The sequence below is a fragment of the Notolepis coatsorum genome (assembly GCF_963971535.1).
Source record: "Notolepis coatsorum genome assembly, chromosome: 13".
Lineage (NCBI taxonomy): Eukaryota > Metazoa > Chordata > Actinopteri > Aulopiformes > Paralepididae > Notolepis > Notolepis coatsorum.
The window spans coordinates 23981667-23999104 of NC_140177.1; the positions used below are offsets into that span (position 1 = coordinate 23981667).

Here is a 17438-nt window from a genome sequence, read left to right on the forward strand (position 1 = left end):
CCTCAGACTTTCCTTTTTTTGGATTTATCCATGGTTAGCTTACTGGGGGGTCGGAAACTCAAGATTAGCCACTTGCAGACGGCAGGGAGAGGCACGGGGTGTGACGTACTGTATTTTAGTTGATGAAATATTTTTGTTGACTAAATATTTTAGTTGATGAAATATTTTTTTCATTTCAGTGTCACAGTATGACATCGATCTCCAAAATAAATAAATAAAATAAAATAAAAAAAATTTGGAGGCCCCTCGTCACTAGAGCACTAGAGGCCCACGGGCCGCGGCCCAAACGGCCCGGTCGTTAATCCGGCCCTGCTCGTCATGTCTCATAAAAGCAAAAAAATAATCATGGTGATATGTTAATATTGATAAACAACCTTTGCTTCTCTGTACCACCTATGTTTCACCATCACCAATAAAAAATATATAAAAAAAATCAACTGAGTAACAATGTTCATCAAAGTGTTGAGTGCTACAGTGTTGAGTGCTACTATATTAGGACAAGTGCAAAATGGAGTTAATGGGAATTCAGTAGCAAATGGAAAGCCTATACTTTTTCATTTGTTTTACTTTGCACAAAAAGGCTACTCAGTTACATTGGCAAGAGTAAATGTAAGTAAGTAAAGAGTGATTTAGTTACTTTCCACCAATAAGCAAGTTAGCAAACATTCTGTGGCCGCCATTTTAGCTTTGGGGATTTCACAGGTGTTGATTTGAATGGGAATGTCCATTTCTATACTGGTTCACCTTCTGCGAGTCTGACAGGACTCAGGAGTATTTCTCCGGCTCATCTGAAGATGGCAGTGTGACGTCTCCTCTCCACCACGGCACGGCCCTGTCCTGTGTTCAGTCTCGCTAGCTCCTCCTGCTGCCGTCGCGAGTCTCTCACTTTGTCCTCTTCCTGTCCATCGATCTCTGCAGATAACACTATCCGCCCCCGCTCCCTGTCGTCTTGCACTTAACTCTCCCGCTTCTTCTCCCCCTCTCCATCTATCTCTCCATCCCCCACTCTCTGTCTCTGTCTCTCTCTCTCTCTCTCTCTCTCTCTCTCTCTCTCTCTCTCTCTCTCTCTCTCTCTCTCTCTCTCTCTCTCTCTCTCTCTCTCTCTCTCTCTCTCTCTCTCTCTCTCTCTCTCTCTCTCTCTCTCTCTCTCTCTCTCTCTCTCTCTCTCTCTCTCTCTCTCTCTCTCTCGCTGCTGCTCCACCTTTCACGTCAAGACACATTGACAAATGACGGCTGTGGTCATACACTCCAAACTGTGAGTCACCTGGCATCCCTTCCTCGCGCTCCGCCTGTCTGTGGTGTGCGCGCAGCGCGCGGCTATGGTGAGAAGAGGGGTGAGGTTGTGAGTAGACGCTAAGCCACTGAAAGGTTAGCGAGGCCGGCGAGGTCACAGCCGACAGACATTATTACTTGTCAAGACCAGTAAACCAAAAAGAGACAGTAACTAAACATCGCAACGAAAACCTGCCTTGTTTAGACTGATTCTATTCAATGTATTGTCATCATAATGATACAGCACAGGTACAGTATAGGAAATTAAGTTTGACATCGAACCAGAGTGCAGTAACAGTAAAGTGCAATAGACAGAATGTAGGCTACAGGTGATTAAACTGGGTATATAATACAATATATAAATGAGTACTAAGTAATAGTGCTAATCAGATGTATGTATTATAATTATTATTATTATTATTATTATTATTATACAGTGATAAAGGTATAAGACACTGGTAGTAAGTCATACTGGCTAGTGGTGTAGTAAGAGTAGAGTAGGTAAGGGATATGTACAGATATATAGTATATATATACAGGTATGTAAAAAGGATTATATACAGGTATATACAGACATGTGGATAAATATATATATATATATTATATATATACGGTAAATATACGGTATACAGCATTATTAGAGCTGTAACCCTTCCTGCTGACTTGTCATACAGAATTTGTAAGTCGCTTTGGATATAAGAGTGAGCTAAATTACAAAATGTAAATGTAAATTATTGTACATGCTATCATACAAAGTTATATGGTTTATATGCAGGTATGTTCAGACCGATATGGATTGTTATGATAATTTGACAAAAAAAGATGCATCATTGGTGATAATTGCTTGAATAAATGTGTGCCATTTAAATCCTGCTGCCTGCGTCAGCGCAGTATTGCATGAAGCGAAATCTAAATATCCCTCATGACTTCTTGGTTAGCGATGTAGGAATATCTCCTTCCTGACACAATATCGCCTTGCTTGTTATTCATGGGGAGAAAGCCTGTTTTGGCAGCCAGATGTGTAGATATCCTAAAAAGAACCCTCTTTCAACCAGTTTCCTCACGTCCGCGCTATCTCTTAAAACAAACATCTGTCGCGATAAGACGTGTGGGCTGTGGGGCAGAGCGAGCACCAAGTGTGGATTGAAAAATAACCGCCAGTCCTCGCAAACTAGCCGGAGTTTAGCAGGCATGTAAACCGAGGCCGTCGGCTCGGACGCGTACGTTCGCTATTCATCTTCTCAGACAGAAGAAACGCTGGTCCAGCCGTTGGCTCTGCCTGCTTTGTAAATAGTGGAATGACTCTGGTATGTCAGACGGAGCTCGGGACCAAGAACAACACTCTCTCTCTCTCTCTCTATCTCTCTCTCTGCCTCTCTATCTCCCTCCCTCTCCCTCCTGTTTACCTCATCCTCTCTAACATAACAGATGAGTAAGGATACCCTCATGCTATATATATACTACAGGTGTGTGTGTGCTACATATTCAACAGCCGTAGTCTTTCCTGGTCTGTGTAGGTTCCGCTGGGTGAACTACAGCACTCCGGAGCAGCTGGAGTCTGTGTGTGTCTCTAAAGGGCACGGCCCCAGTCCCGGGCAACAGTTGGGTGCTAATAGGTTCCCCCCCCAGGCCTTATAAAACACAGGGTCAACCACTGGGAGATTCCACAGCACAACAACATGTTGTTCAGCAACTCGCTAGGTCCCTTTACAAAAGCAGCAAACACATCTGTGTCGTACCGAGTCATATGTGAGTCGGTTCAACTTAAAGGGACACGCCGACATTATGGGCAAGGCCCTCACCGTCTTCTCCAGAGTCAGACGAGAAGATGGATAGCGGTTCCCTCTGGACGTTCAGTAGGAACCTAGTTAGCCTAGTTTAGCACAAATTAATGGAAACGGATACGGTCGGCTAGCCTAGCTTAAGCGCATTTCCTATAATGTTGGCATATTCCTTTAAAGCTGAATACCGCTTTGTGAATATGATGATAATGACGAATTCATTAATGATGGGCATGCTAGCCCTCAGGAGAAGTACATGTCTCGACTTTATTCGAAATAAGGGCTTGCCCTCAATGATCTATCGAGTTTAGATAAAGATTGAATGAACGCCAGTTAATTTGTTCACCAGTCCTTGCACTGAACCTCTCTGAAGCGTATTAATATGCCCTTTTCACAGCAGCCATTTTTTTTTTTTTTTTTATTATCTTTTTCCCCCTCCTTTTTCCTCCGATTTTCTCCCATCCCAATGTTAGTCGTTATGCCAATTCCCAATCCCCTTCCTGGTCGCTGCGCACTTACCCCCCACAGTTGGTCTGGGAGAGTGGAGGCTACCACGTGCTTCCTCCGACACACGTCCAGCCAATCAACCGCTTCTTTTCACCTGGCAGCGCGGATTCTCACTGAGAGGGCGTAGCGTGTGGAAGTATCACACTATCCCACTTAGATCCTATCCGCGCTTAGCAGGCGCCCCGACCGAACTGTAGGAGTCGCTGTTTACAACGACCCGGACCCACCCCGCCAGCTTCTCCCACCCTCTAATACTGCCAATTGTATTAGTGTGAACGGCCAGCCAAGCTGGTGACAACCCCGGAGCTGTGAGCTGGATTCGAACAGGCGAATCCAGCGTCTCCGGGGTTGGTGACGAACGCAATCTCCGTTACGCCACCTGACCGCCCTGCACAGCAGCCATTTTGACGTGTCATCGCAGGGTAATTAATAACATTAATGCACTGATGAACCATATGTCAGATAATAATTTAAAAAAATTAACAGCCCATGTATTTGCAGTTATAAAGTTAATCTAAATGTGTGAATGTGATATTATCACCAGAAACTACTACTCAACCTCTATTGTCTTTAACTATGAATGAACACATCACTCTAACTTACCATCTTTAGATAATAAACTACTCAACCTCTACTGTCTTTGAATGAACACAACACTCTAACCTATCATCTTTAGATAATAAAGTTTGAAAACATTGTTCCTCTGAAAACTTGAAAACTGAGTTCTATGGTTCTTTGCTTGAGCCGGTACTTAATTATTCCAGTTCCATAGGCGTGCCGGGCCCAGGGCCCTGGTCTTGTCCATTGTTGTCTCACTGGAATGAACGTGACACACCTAAATGGAACAGAACCACAACACCTACGTTTACCCTGTGAATATGAATACATGCCAAAATGGCCACCATGAAAATAACTATTAAGACTGAGAGAAGGTTTGAAACAATCTGCTCAGTGGTGAATACCATTGCATTGCCACAGTACTTTGGCCAGCAGTGTTCAAAAGCTGGAAATATTTAGCACACAGCTTACCTGGCTTAGAGGTCGTTTGTTCATTTCCTGTATTTTGGTTTGAATATTTTGGTTGAGGAGAACCTCTCCCTTTTAAAGGTCGGTGTTTGCCATCAATTTTTAGTATTTTTACACCAGAGTGGGTTAACTATACTGTAGAGTTCATTTTTCTCAAATTAATAGATTGGTGAGAGAAAGCTGAGATAGCCTATACAGACAGACGACTGGCCCAGCCAATATTATCCCATGGTCTACAGCAGTCCAGTCAATATTTGTGAACATGAACAATTCTCTCCTAAAGCCAGACACTATAAAACTCTAACTATAAAACTATGCTACAACTATAAAACTGCTCAAAAGAAACCCAGCAGCCACCCCATCTACAGTATGTAATAGACGGGGAACAGGAGACTGAGTTTGCAGACACACAGAATGTCCAGGTTTTTATACCCAAATGAACTTTGAGTTCATTTGAGTTTTGGAAAAAAAAATGTACCTCCACACTATCTCAGTCTCATTTTGGTAAATGGACTGTATAGCGTTTCTATCCAAAGCACTTTACAACTTATGCATCACATTCACACAGACAGTGGAGGCAACCATGCAAGGCACCAACCTGCTTGTCAGGAGCAGTTAAAGGAAGACGCCAACATTGTGTTGTCTCCAGAGTCAGACAAGAAGAAAGTTACCAATTTCCTCTCTGTGCGTTCAGTAGAAAGCTATCCAGTGGCAAGCTAGTCTAGCGTAGCACAAATGAATGGAAGTGGATACGGACCTCGGACCACTAGCCTAGCTTAAAACTCCAGGAGAGGTGTTTTTGGCCAACGGTTACTGTAGGCTAGCTGGTCGTTATCCGCTTCCATTAATTTGTGCTAGGCTAGTTTGCAGCCAGATAGCTTTCTACTGAACGCACAGAGAGGAAATTCTTATCTATCTTCTTGTCTGACTCTGGAGAAGTTATTATTTCCCATAATTACAGTTACATTTAGTCATTTAGCTGACGCTTTATCCAAAGTGACTTACAAGTTCTGTACAACAAGTCAGCAGAAAGGGTACAGCTCTGGCGACTAAGGGTAAGTAACATTGTACATCAGTGTCGAACTTGAGTGCTACAGTCTTGAGTGTAGTAGTATAGACATAATTAGCATAGTAACACTCGCCACCAGTGTGGAGACGCTAGGATTCGCGTGTTCGAATCCAGCTCTCCACATTGTTTTCAGTTTAGCTGGTCGTCCGCAGTAATATACATTGGCCGTATTACGGGGAGGGAAAACTGAAGGGTGGGGATCGAACGTTGTGAACAAGTGACTCCTACAAGTCGGTTGGTGCGCCTGCGCAGTAGAATCAGGAAGTGTCGGGGGCAGCGTGAGCCTCCCACGCGTTACTCCTCGAGACTGAGAGATCGAGCTGCGCAGGTGAAAAGATGCGACTGCTGTTACCTCAAGTACCGGAGGGGACTTGTGCTATGTATGACTTAGTCCACATTGCAGCCGGCTTGTGGGAGGCAAGAAACAGCGTTCGTGACAGGGGAGGGTTGAATTGGATGATACGAAATTGGGATGGGAGAAAATATAGAAAAATGGGAGAAAAAGTGGATAAAAAAAAAAAAGACATAATTAGCATAGTAGGTAGTAATATAGGCAAATATTTGTAGCAGTGCATAATAGTAAAAGACAGTACGGAGGTTAGTCGTTTTTTTTTTTATGTTTAATGTTGCCGTGTTTCTTTAAGGTGTCTTGCTCAACGACACTTTGACGCGCTGCCTGGAGGAGCCAGGATTGAACCAGGAACCTTCAGATTATCAGACGACCGCTCCGCTCTACCTCCTGAGCCACTGTTGCCCTTTTAACACTGCAGTTGATGGTTTATGATCATAGGCTTATAGATGACATTCAAGGTAACAAACACATTTGAGACGACCCAAGCAAGAAGCCCACAAAGTAAACAGCCTTCTGAATTAGCGCTTCTTGTAGCCGCAAATTGGCGGGCTCCGTCAAAGCGCTGGTTTCCCACATCCTGTACGAACATCTCGCCGAGGATGAAAAGCACGACGGTCATAACAAACAGAAGTTGCAGAGCGTTCGGAGTGAACGATGGAACAGCTGACTAGTGGATCAACCATCGAAGAACTGAAGCCTTTGAGCTGCTCCACTCCTAATACCACCCAGGTCATAATACCACCCAGCTTGACACAAAGAGAGAGAGAGAATTCATCCCCAGTCTCACACGCAAATGACTACTGTGTTCCGTGTTGATGGATGACTCGGTGTGTAGTCTCCTGATCGCGGGGCCGTGTTTACACTGCGTGTTGGCCGACGTGTCTGTAAGTGACCCACACAAGGAAGTGGCCCTCCTATACACATATATATTATGTCTGTGTCAGACCTGTACATTCTCACTGTTATGGCTGAGCTCAGCACTATTCTTCATCTCGACGAGATGACAGAGCGGCTGTGGAATTTCTCTGCTCTGTGCCTAAACCAACCTGCCGAGACGGTTCCTCCGTGGGGCGCGCTCCACCGTCACCATCCAGCCCCGTCTAACGTGGCCTCGCTTTGTCAAAATATGACCCCGCAAATACCGAATCCCCCCGGGCCTTGATACCCCGTCCAAACACTACCCCGCCTATGTGGAGATGCATCTGGAAAAAAAGAAGTCTGTTTGCCACAGTATTCTCTGGATGTAACAGGAAGAGGTTAGGCCAGAGGTGGGTTGGCAGAACATTGAGCCATCGTTAACTTTAACAGGTTACCTCTCTCCTTGACCTCCTAACTCGACCTGGGCGGAATGTCGGGGCAGAGCCGTCGGGGTTCCAGCGAGGGGTTCGACAGAACGCAAACAACCCCGAGGAGTGCCAGCCCTGTATCGTTTCCAGCGGCACATTGTGCTTGCGTAAGGCTAACGAGGGGAGACGCGGTCCAGATGTCTGCGCGAGTACTACTCCGCATGCCCCACAGCTGAGCAAACAGCCACTGTCTTCTCCCTAACATGGCATGTTTGAAATGACAAGCTCATCCAAAAAGGAACAGTCCGTTTAGAAGAACTGGGTTACGAGGCGGAGACAGACCATTCAAACACAGCCGTGGCTGACGCTCTCGTTAGGGCGGCTTAAAGTTAAAAAGTTCTAGAGCCCAGTGGCTCGAGTTGTCGGCGGACTTGTCTTAAAGACAAAGCGACGCGACTCTTAATCTCTCCCCCTCCGATGGAGCGGTTCTTCTCCGAGATTGTCGCTGTCTGTAAATATTGGGCAGAGATTCCTAGACAGACAGGAATGGGGTTGACTGTAAAGGGGGATGGGGGGGTTGGAGTGAGGGATTTTTCCAGACACTTTCAATAACATAGACAATCTATTCTGGCGTGGATGCACCTTGGTGGAGTCCAGTGTAAACCGTTTCAATTGCTCTTAATCTTCCTAGTTGTCTTTTCTTCCTCCAGCTGAGGTGCGGCTCTCCTCTCCTCCTAGACGCCATCCGATTGTATGTTTTGACTCCCGACAGAGGAGTTACCTTGTGCCCAGCTCAGATATCTTTCACGCATCCTTCTCTCGCTACAGAAATGCACTTGAAACTAGGTCCAAAGACCATAGCTACGTTCATGTCATGGCTTAGAAGAAAATACGTCGCTTGGAGAACGTCTCTGCCGAGAACAAAACACACACACACAGTCCTCCCAATACTTCCGGAGGACAATCCCTCTTTTAAGGCATAGATGAAACCTATGACGCAATGAAATCTAGGTCAGGAAGTAGTTTTAGCGGCCCATTTACAAGTGCGGAGAGAGAGAGCGAGAGAGAGAGAGAGAGAGAGAGAGAGAGAGAGCGAGAGAGAGAGAGAGAGAGCGAGAGAGAGAGAGCGAGAGAGAGAGAGAGAGAGAGAGAGAGAGAGGGAGAGAGAGAGAAGGCCCCCATTCATCACTGGGTGCATTTAGCAGATATGACATGGCAGCATAAGAAGTTCCAGGCTCCGTCTTCACAGAGGCCTGTCAGCAAACATGCCTGGAGCTACCGCCTCTGGGACTGTTTGTTTCAAAGGGCCGGGGGCTCCTATGAGCGCAGACTCAATCTGCATGCACCACTCGCACCAAGTAACGCCTCCATTCAAAGGGCCGGGAGAAGAAGCGTCCATTCAAACCCTGAGGAGTTGTAAACAGAGAACTGTATGGACGTACTGTATCTTTCTTTTCCTTCCTCCTGAAGTGGAGGACAAGGAATTATAACGAGAGACACTTCCTTCCACGGTTTTAGAATAAGATGTGATTATCTTAAAGGTGCACTGTCATTTTGTGAGTCAGAGAAGTGAATAATCCATTTTCACAACTGAATAAATGAACTGTCCTTAGAGGAAAACTGGATCCCCGGAACACTGTTTGAAGCTAGAACGCTTCCTGACAAGTTACCATTTCATTGTTGTTGTTGTTTACAAACAGGGCCTACGATTTTGTTAACAAACATATTCTGGGCTTACGTTTGGTTCACAGTGCCTATTGTGTTTTAATTTATGATAACACAGGATATAATAATTCTAAGAATTTCAGTCAAATGTATTTAGCAGGCTCTGCAAACAAACCCCCCTCCTTCGAAACTGCATAGTGCACCTTTAAGGGAATATTGCTGATTTAATGGTGCAGAGAAAAAACATATTCTAGGTTTTTGCCAGAATGTAACTTCAACAAATAATGGTTAGCATTCAAGGAAGAAAGAATTTGATTTAGAAGATATTCACTTCTCACCAAATTTATTTTATTGAGCCCAATAGAATAACAAAAGGTTGAATATTAACAAAGTTTAGGAATATAAACAGTTTTGCATTACAGTTTTAAGAAACATAATCTTGCATTCACTCAGCCATACGTGCATACATACATACATACATGCATACATACATACATTCATATTGTACATACACACACACACACACACACACACACACACACACACACACACACACACACACACACACACACACACACACACACACACACACACACACACACACACACACACACACACACACAAGGAAATTAAAACATTATACAACACTTAATACTTAGAGAACATAAAGAACAAGATATTTGCAATTGACTCATATGACCACCAAATGGATAAGTACCGTACAACTGTTGAAACTATTGATGTGAACATTTAAAGGGGTACTTCACCAAAAAACAATGCTGATTTATTTTGCACATAATCTCACACACATTACATTAAATTACAAGGTAGCCATCCCTATAAAAAGTATTGCTATTCTTCCATCCACATGATTTCATTGAGCTGTAATTAACACAACACAAGGATTCAATGTCCCTGATGACTGGTGGCCATATTCAAACACATTTTCTCTCAATAACTGTCAAACTAAATGAATGTGTGCAAAACCGTTTAAGAGTTTTTGGACGTGTGTGAGATTATGTGCAAAATTAATGAGCATTGTTTTTTTGGTGAGAACACAAAGAGACAAGAGACAACATTCAAGCAAAAAAAATCTATTTCAAGACGCAGAACTTATACTTGATTTCCAAGCCATAATACAATATAGGTAAAAAAATATCTCTCTGCAATGGGTCACTGCATATCAGTACTACATTGTTGCGTAAATATCATGCTATTTACGTAATGAAAAATATATGGTTTAATTTACTAAATCGACTTTCGTCCAATTGAGCCCCATGCAAGGATTTATCTGAGGAATGTTGTGACAATTTACAAAACAACTGCAATGAGATACTGAGATATTTTAATAACTACAACCCCTCTTGGTATGTTGTTGTATACAGTACAGTTATGAGGAGATGCTTTGTGGAAGCCACCTCTGAATATCACAGCCCCTGGATGTTTCAGCCCCTGTAAACAGAAAGAGAGAGAGAGACATTAACACGCAGGACTGTCAACTTGATGTCTTCCCATCCATCTGTCACTCTGGATGAAAGGTGTCATCTAAAAATGCCTCGTTTTGGTCTAAAACGTAATCATCAGTTTGACTCCATGACATCGTTCATGCTCTGCCACACATAAACAGGTTTAAGTTGCAGTACCTTGTTACTCGACAGTTGCGTGTCTGAACGTGACTTCCTGTGTAAGTGATGTCACACCTCACCACGTTGTTGGAGAAGTCGGACTCTTGGACGTGGAAGTTGGGATTGACGGTAACCTGAAAGTATAAATAAACATGTTTGAGCTGCACTGCCGCCAGATCGGTGGCGTGGGGGCCGTTTGGGGCAAAATGCCATGAATAGCGAATAATATCTAGGTCCAGGAGCATGCACGGACATCTTAGGTGCCAAGGGCCTGTAATAGGCTCTCTTCTTTTCTTTTTTAAAGTAAGGTTAACCTCTTTTTTCACAGATATATTATTTTTGATATTATTTGTATACTATACATTGTGTTTTATCTTTATTTACTCAGGAAAAGGGCCATGAACCGGACTGGAACGTTACTGAGTAGGTACATCTTGTTCAGCGACTCCCTGCTACACATTCACACATGGGAGCTTGCCAGTGCAACCACACAGTTATACTCTTGGCTACCGAGTGGCCCCACTGCAGGGCGGCTGGGGGTAAAGTGCTACGTTCAAAAGACCACTTCAACTGCAGCCCGGAGAGAGTGTCATTCATTCACTTTCCTGCCGGTCCGGTGAATTGAACCGGCGACCTTCCTGTCAGAAGCCCTTCAGGCCATGCTGCCGTCCCCCCCAGTGTCTTCGTAGAAGACGGTGTCCGCGCTGCCGTACTAGGGAGACAAGGCTCAGGCTATACCTCACCTTTAGGATGTAGCTTCCTGGAGTAACGTCGGTGATGTCGATCCACTGGCAGTCGATGTTAGCAGCATAGGTGTCGTGACACCCCGGACTCAATCCCTGCCCGACAGCCAAACACAAACCGTGCAGTATGGGTTATTAATAGAATCACGATAAACATTTGTAAACATTTGTAACAATGTAAATGTAAAACATTTGACCACTGTTCCAGCCAGGATTCAATTCCATTTTGATTCAACAAGTTCCTAATTCGATTTAATTCAATTTGATTCAATATCGATTAAATTAGGCTTGATGACACTAGTTTCAGGGGGCCATTATTGTCAAAAGATTTAAATTGTAGAAATCAGCATAAACTCAGCGCAAGGCAAACGAGAGACTCTGCAGGACAGGAGGCACTCTAGAAATAACATCAGGCATCAATTAAAAGATAGATCTTGGGATTTTAAGAATCGATACGATTGGATTCAAATGAAAGAATTCAATACCATTCTTTTTCTATATATATATATATATATATTTTTATTCCTGGCCACTCTCTGCCAGCCTGCTGTACCTGTGTGTGTGCTGTGCAGGCGTAGCGGCGTCTGAAGCCCTGGTCGCAGCCCGTGTCCTCCAGGCAGAAGCTGGCCTTGTGTCCCTCGGCCACTTTGCGGCCGGTCGTGACCTCCAGCAGGTCATAGTTGCTGAAGGCGTCCATGCTGTGATAGTGCCTACAGGAGTGGGAGAGACACGGGTTGGCCGACGCTGGCGTCAGGTTCGGTTGTATAGATACACGTTCAAATGTATTTTAAGACGTCAGAATAGAATAGAATAGGATTAGTATACTGTGACAATGCCTGTGAGAGGGGGGATGGGAGGTGGCAGCGTTACTGGTGTCAGGATTTGCTGTAGTTATATAGATATCCATCCAAGTGCATTATAAAGAAAGTAGAGTAGAATAGAATAAAGTAAAATAGGGAAACGGTTTTGACGGTGCATTGTGTTGTTATGACTACACAAGAGAAGAAGATTATTTGTATTGTCAATGTACACAATTTAAATGTGTCTTTACTCTTTTCGCATATCCCTCGTAGTTAGTTACACACTCACACAGTCCCCCACACACATGCATTTCATCAGAGGTCAGAGCGCAGGGCCTCTTTTACCGCAGTGCAGCGTCCCTGGAGCAGTGTTTTGGGTTTGGTTGCTCAAGGGCACTTAGGCAGAGATGGCAGGCACCGTAGATGTAATACCAGCCACCCCTTCAGTCACCAGCTCACACCGGGAATACACCCTCCTGTCGAGGACGGGGATCGAAATGGCGACCTTACGGTTACCGGCCGGTTATCTCTTTTTTTTTTAATCCACTTTTTCTCCCCATTTTCTATTTTTCTCCCATCCCAATTTCGTATTATCCAATTCTCCCCTCCCCTGTCTTGAACGTTGCTAGACTATGCCTCCCACTGGTCGGCTGTAGTGAGGACAGAAGCCTTGCATCACGTGTCCCCTCCGGTACATGAGGAGGCAGCCTGTCGCATCTTTTCACCGCAGCAGCTCGAACTCTCAGTGGCGAGGAGTAACGCGTGGGAGGCTCACGCTGCCCCCGCTATTTCCTGCTTCCGCCGCACCGGCGTCACCAAACCGACCTGTAGGAGTCGCTGTCCACAACGTCCAATCCCCACCCACCGGCTTTCCCACCCTCTAACACTTGCCAATTGTGTTAGTATGAACGACCGGCCAGCCGGTAGCAACGGCGAGAGCTGGGCTCGAACCCAGTGTCTCCTGCGTTAGAGGCGAGCGCCTTGCCCACTGCGGCCGGTCACCTCTTTCACCTCTAGGCCACTCTGCCTCCCTGAGAGAGAAACCTGCCTCATCGTGGGAAACTAATGAACATACTCACTGGTGGCAGCTGTGCCATTCCCACTGGTGCCGTGGTTTCACCGGCAGGAAGTCGGTGGTGCCCTGGTTCTTCACCTTCTGGGGGAACCGCAGCAGGACTCTGTAGTCGATGTCTCGCACCGTCTGCCTGTACGCCGACCTGGGAGGAGTCGGGAGGAGAAGGGCCATAAACCGGACTGGAACGTTATGACTGGACTCGGTTCCAGCAGGTCTGGGTTTAACTGCGGTGCGGAGACTTTGTTCCACCGCTCTAAGTTCATTTTGGCGAAGCCGGGCCAGAGCATTTATGATTGGCAGTGGGGGAAAGTAACTAAAGTAAGTAAGTATTTTTTACTCAAATACTGTACTTGAGTACAATTTCAAGTTACTTGTACTTTTTCGTGAGTGTTTTCATTTTAGGGAACTTTATACTTTACTCTGCTACATTTCAGAGGGAATATTGTACTTTTTTACTCCACTACATTTATCTGAAGCCATCGGTTACTAGTTACTTTTGAAGATAAAAGGTTTTTGAATAGAAAACGTGGCATAAATGGATGAAGATTTGAAGCCTGTCAACTTCAAGAGGACATAATGAGATGCAGCATAACTGGACCACATACCACTTTAACATAACCTTTAATCAGAGCATCATAACGGGGCCACATACCACTTTAACATAACCTTTAATCAGAGCATCATAACAGGGCCACATACCACTTTAACATAACCTTTAATCAGAGCAGCATAACAGGACCACATACCACTTTAACATAACCTTTAATCAGAGCAGCATAACGGGGCCACATACCACTTTAACATAACCTTTAATCAGAGCAGCATAACGGGACCACATACCACTTTAACATAACCTTTAATCAGAGCAGCATAACGGGACCACATACCACTTTAACATAACCTGTAGAGGTCAATGTATCGAGGATCTAACGCTCCCAAGCACTGGAATACACAAACGTCACGTAGAATGCGTACTTTTACTTTAGATACTTAAGTACATAATGTACATTCAATAGCAAATACTTCTCTACTTTCACTTAAGTAGAATTTGAGTGGAGGACTTTTACTTTGACCATTTATCTGGGTATTTCTACTTTTACTATAAGGTAAGGAACTCATGTGTTCTTCTTCTTTCACTACTGGTGTTGATGTTGAAAGTATCAGCCATAATGTGACCATATGTCTGCGTGCGCTGTGGTTTTACCTGGACAGACAGTTCTCCTCGGCTGCACAGCGCAGGGCGTACATCTGCACGCGCTGGATGTAGGCACCTGCCTGGATGGCATATGGATCCGGCACCAGGTCAGGCAGTCCTGTAACAAAGTTAAAGGAACAGTCCTTGGTGTTCGCTTTCAGTCAAAACTAAGGCATAATTTAACGAGGCACCCTGAGGTAGAGCAGTTGAGTGATCCTGTCTGAAAGGAATGTCTGTGTGTGTGTGTGTGTGTGTGTGTGTGTGTGTGTGTGTGTGTGTGTGTGTGTGTGTGTGTGGGTGTGTGTGTGCCTGTGTGTGTTTATGTTTGTTGGCAATTCAAGATAGTCTGCATTCCTCAATTGTCATTCTGGGATCCACAGCTCAAATTCAACACATTTCCCCCATCACACCAGTGCCAGTGTTATGACTGCTGGAACACTGCTAAGTATTAACATGAAAGGTCAGTTTCACAGACCTGGATCGAACCTAGATCCTCTAATTTGATTTATTTTCTGCGGAGATCCCCTGGCGTTACCACCACAATGGAAATATTTATTAAAACCGATGGTTGTCTAAAACCAGCCTCAAGTCTGTCTGCGAATGCAGCCCACACCCCCGACTGATTAATTAGAACCTCTTACCATTCTGGAAGTATCTGGTTCCGTAGCCGGTGCCAGGTGGACGACGCGGTTGGGGCGCCGCTGATCTTCCGCGAGCGGGGGGACTCGCGGGGGGAATAGCGGGATACATGTTGTAGAAAACTGAATTCCTGTGGTTTTTCAGCGGGTTTCGGGGGTCGTCGTTAACCATGTTCTCGCCGTTAGGGGTTTGTTCATTCGTAGCATCCTCGCTGTGTATAGCAGGGAAAGGAGCAGGTGCCGCAGAGTCCCTTCCATGCGGATATTCAGGGTTTGAAAGCTCCGGTTGCGCGGGTTGCCTGGAGACGGGCCCTGCCTCTGGCACCGCGCGTAACTGCTGGTATTCCGAGCCGGGCTCCGGGTCCCCGCTTCTGGACTGTGCCGTAGCATCCTGCGTGACAACGCCTCCTCGTCTTGGTACCCCGCTACCCGATGAATCAGTTACCCCCGGGATCGAGGCGTTTATTCTATAGTTATATTCTGGGGTGTACCGCCGTACGCCAGGGTAACCCACGACCCCCGGTCGTTGAGGGGTCTGGGGCTGTTGTCTGGCCCCTGGAACACGACCATTAACGGGCGCGTACTGTCTGCTGTCGTGTCCAGGAGCAATATATCCGGGGTCGACACCGTCGGTCCGGAAATGTCTAGAGTCGTACTGTCCGGTTCTTCTCTGCGCCGCTCCTTCGTGCGCCCCGGTCGCAGGGGGCCTGGTGCTATCTCTCCTGCTGCTCAGGTAGACCCGGGACTGGCTCCTGGACCGCAGCGGCGGGTGGTACTCCGAGCCGCTGCTCATTAAACTGTGCACCTGACCGTTATTCTCCCACTGGATGCGGTGCCGCCAGGGGCCCGTGCGCGGCTGCTGCTGGCCGGTGATGATCTGCACCAGTCCTTGGAGGAAATATAAAGACAAAATTGACAACTTTGCCATGGTTTCGAAACCTACTAAAGTCCTAAAAAGTCACAGATAAGCCGGTTTGTGGCATGTGTTGCACAGAGGAGTTGCTTTGTGTGAATCAACCATACAGCGCGCTATCCAGTCCGGTCCTTACGCGGCAGGCAGCATGTCAGTGAGGAGGACTGACAGACTGGATAAGGAGGGGAGGGCTGGATTTTTCGGCTCATTTATCAAATTCGGCCCGTTTACTTACGCATGCACAGAAAGTCTAGACTTAACCCTTTCTGTCCCGTGTTAGATTCCCTGTCCCTATTACACAGCTTTACTTTACGCACGGGTGTCCGCTGAGATAATCCACATTTAATCGCCCATTCTTGACAAGTATGTCCTTACTTTCAATAGAGTGCAACGGAATAAAGGCTATTGTGTATTGAACGGGTAATTTTCCACTGATTTCACAATATCAGATTGATGGACACATGAATGGACACATTTAGGCTTTTTTAATTGTTATTTATTATTATTATTATTAGTTTTTGTTGTTGTAATTAATAAACTACTAAATAAATAAATAAAAATAATAGACTACTACATTTTCTTTGATGCAACACATATCCAGTTCAGCTAGAAAGACTGCAAAGGGAAACATCCATAACGAGACCATAACCCTTTAATCAATTTGATTGACTGTATCTGCCACATCTGCAACTATATACCTCAAATAGTCTACCCATACAAATAACTCTGTATGATAACATGTACAATAATGTTGTATATATGCCATATATATATATATATATATATATATATATATATATGGTAAATATGGATATATACATAATAAAACGATATCGTTTTCTTATGTATATATCCATATTTACCATATACACCTGCATATAATCCGTTTTGTATACGATATCTATATATCTGTACATATCCCTTATCTATTCTTACTAGTTGGCCAGTATGACTTACCATAGTGTTTTTACATGCATTACTGTACACAATATAATACTACATACATCTGATTATCATTATTACTCAGTAGTACTTGTTTATATATACTCCAGTTTAATCACTTGTACATTATATATTACTATTGCACTTTACTGCCTACATTTCTAAAATTCTGGTCGGATGCCAACTTCTTTTCATTAAATAATCGAATCGAATCTAACATTAAAATGTGGAGAAGATAGGCTCTGTCCATTCCCTTGATATCATAAAGATTAAAATATATATTTTACACTGCATAAACTTTAAAATTTCAAATTTGTGTGCACAGTGCAAAGTTGCAAACAGGGGTATATAAACCAGTTTGCGCCTATTGCCTTTGCGTTTTTATCGCGGAAAGAAATCTAATCTACGAATTCCAATCTGGCTTCAGAACATCCCACTCCACTGACACATGCCTTCTAAACGACCACATCAAACAAGAGGTGGACGTGGGCAAATACTGCGGCATGGTCATGCTCTACCTACAAAAGGCCTTCAACACTGCCAATCACA

General features: G+C 44.7%; 1 protein-coding gene across 1 annotated transcript; it reads right to left on the reverse strand.

Annotated features, from left to right (window-relative positions):
• Positions 1-9284: 9284 nt before the first annotated feature.
• loxl5b (lysyl oxidase-like 5b) lies at positions 9285-16100 on the reverse strand. Its single transcript, XM_084327424.1, has 7 exons — positions 15038-16100; positions 14406-14514; positions 13206-13343; positions 11880-12036; positions 11327-11422; positions 10602-10717; positions 9285-10410 (listed from the first exon to the last, which is right to left on the reverse strand). Exons 1-7 carry the CDS (start codon positions 15960-15962, stop codon positions 10404-10406), a joined length of 1548 nt encoding a protein of 515 aa, XP_084183550.1. The 5' UTR covers positions 15963-16100; the 3' UTR covers positions 9285-10403.
• Positions 16101-17438: the final 1338 nt, after the last annotated feature.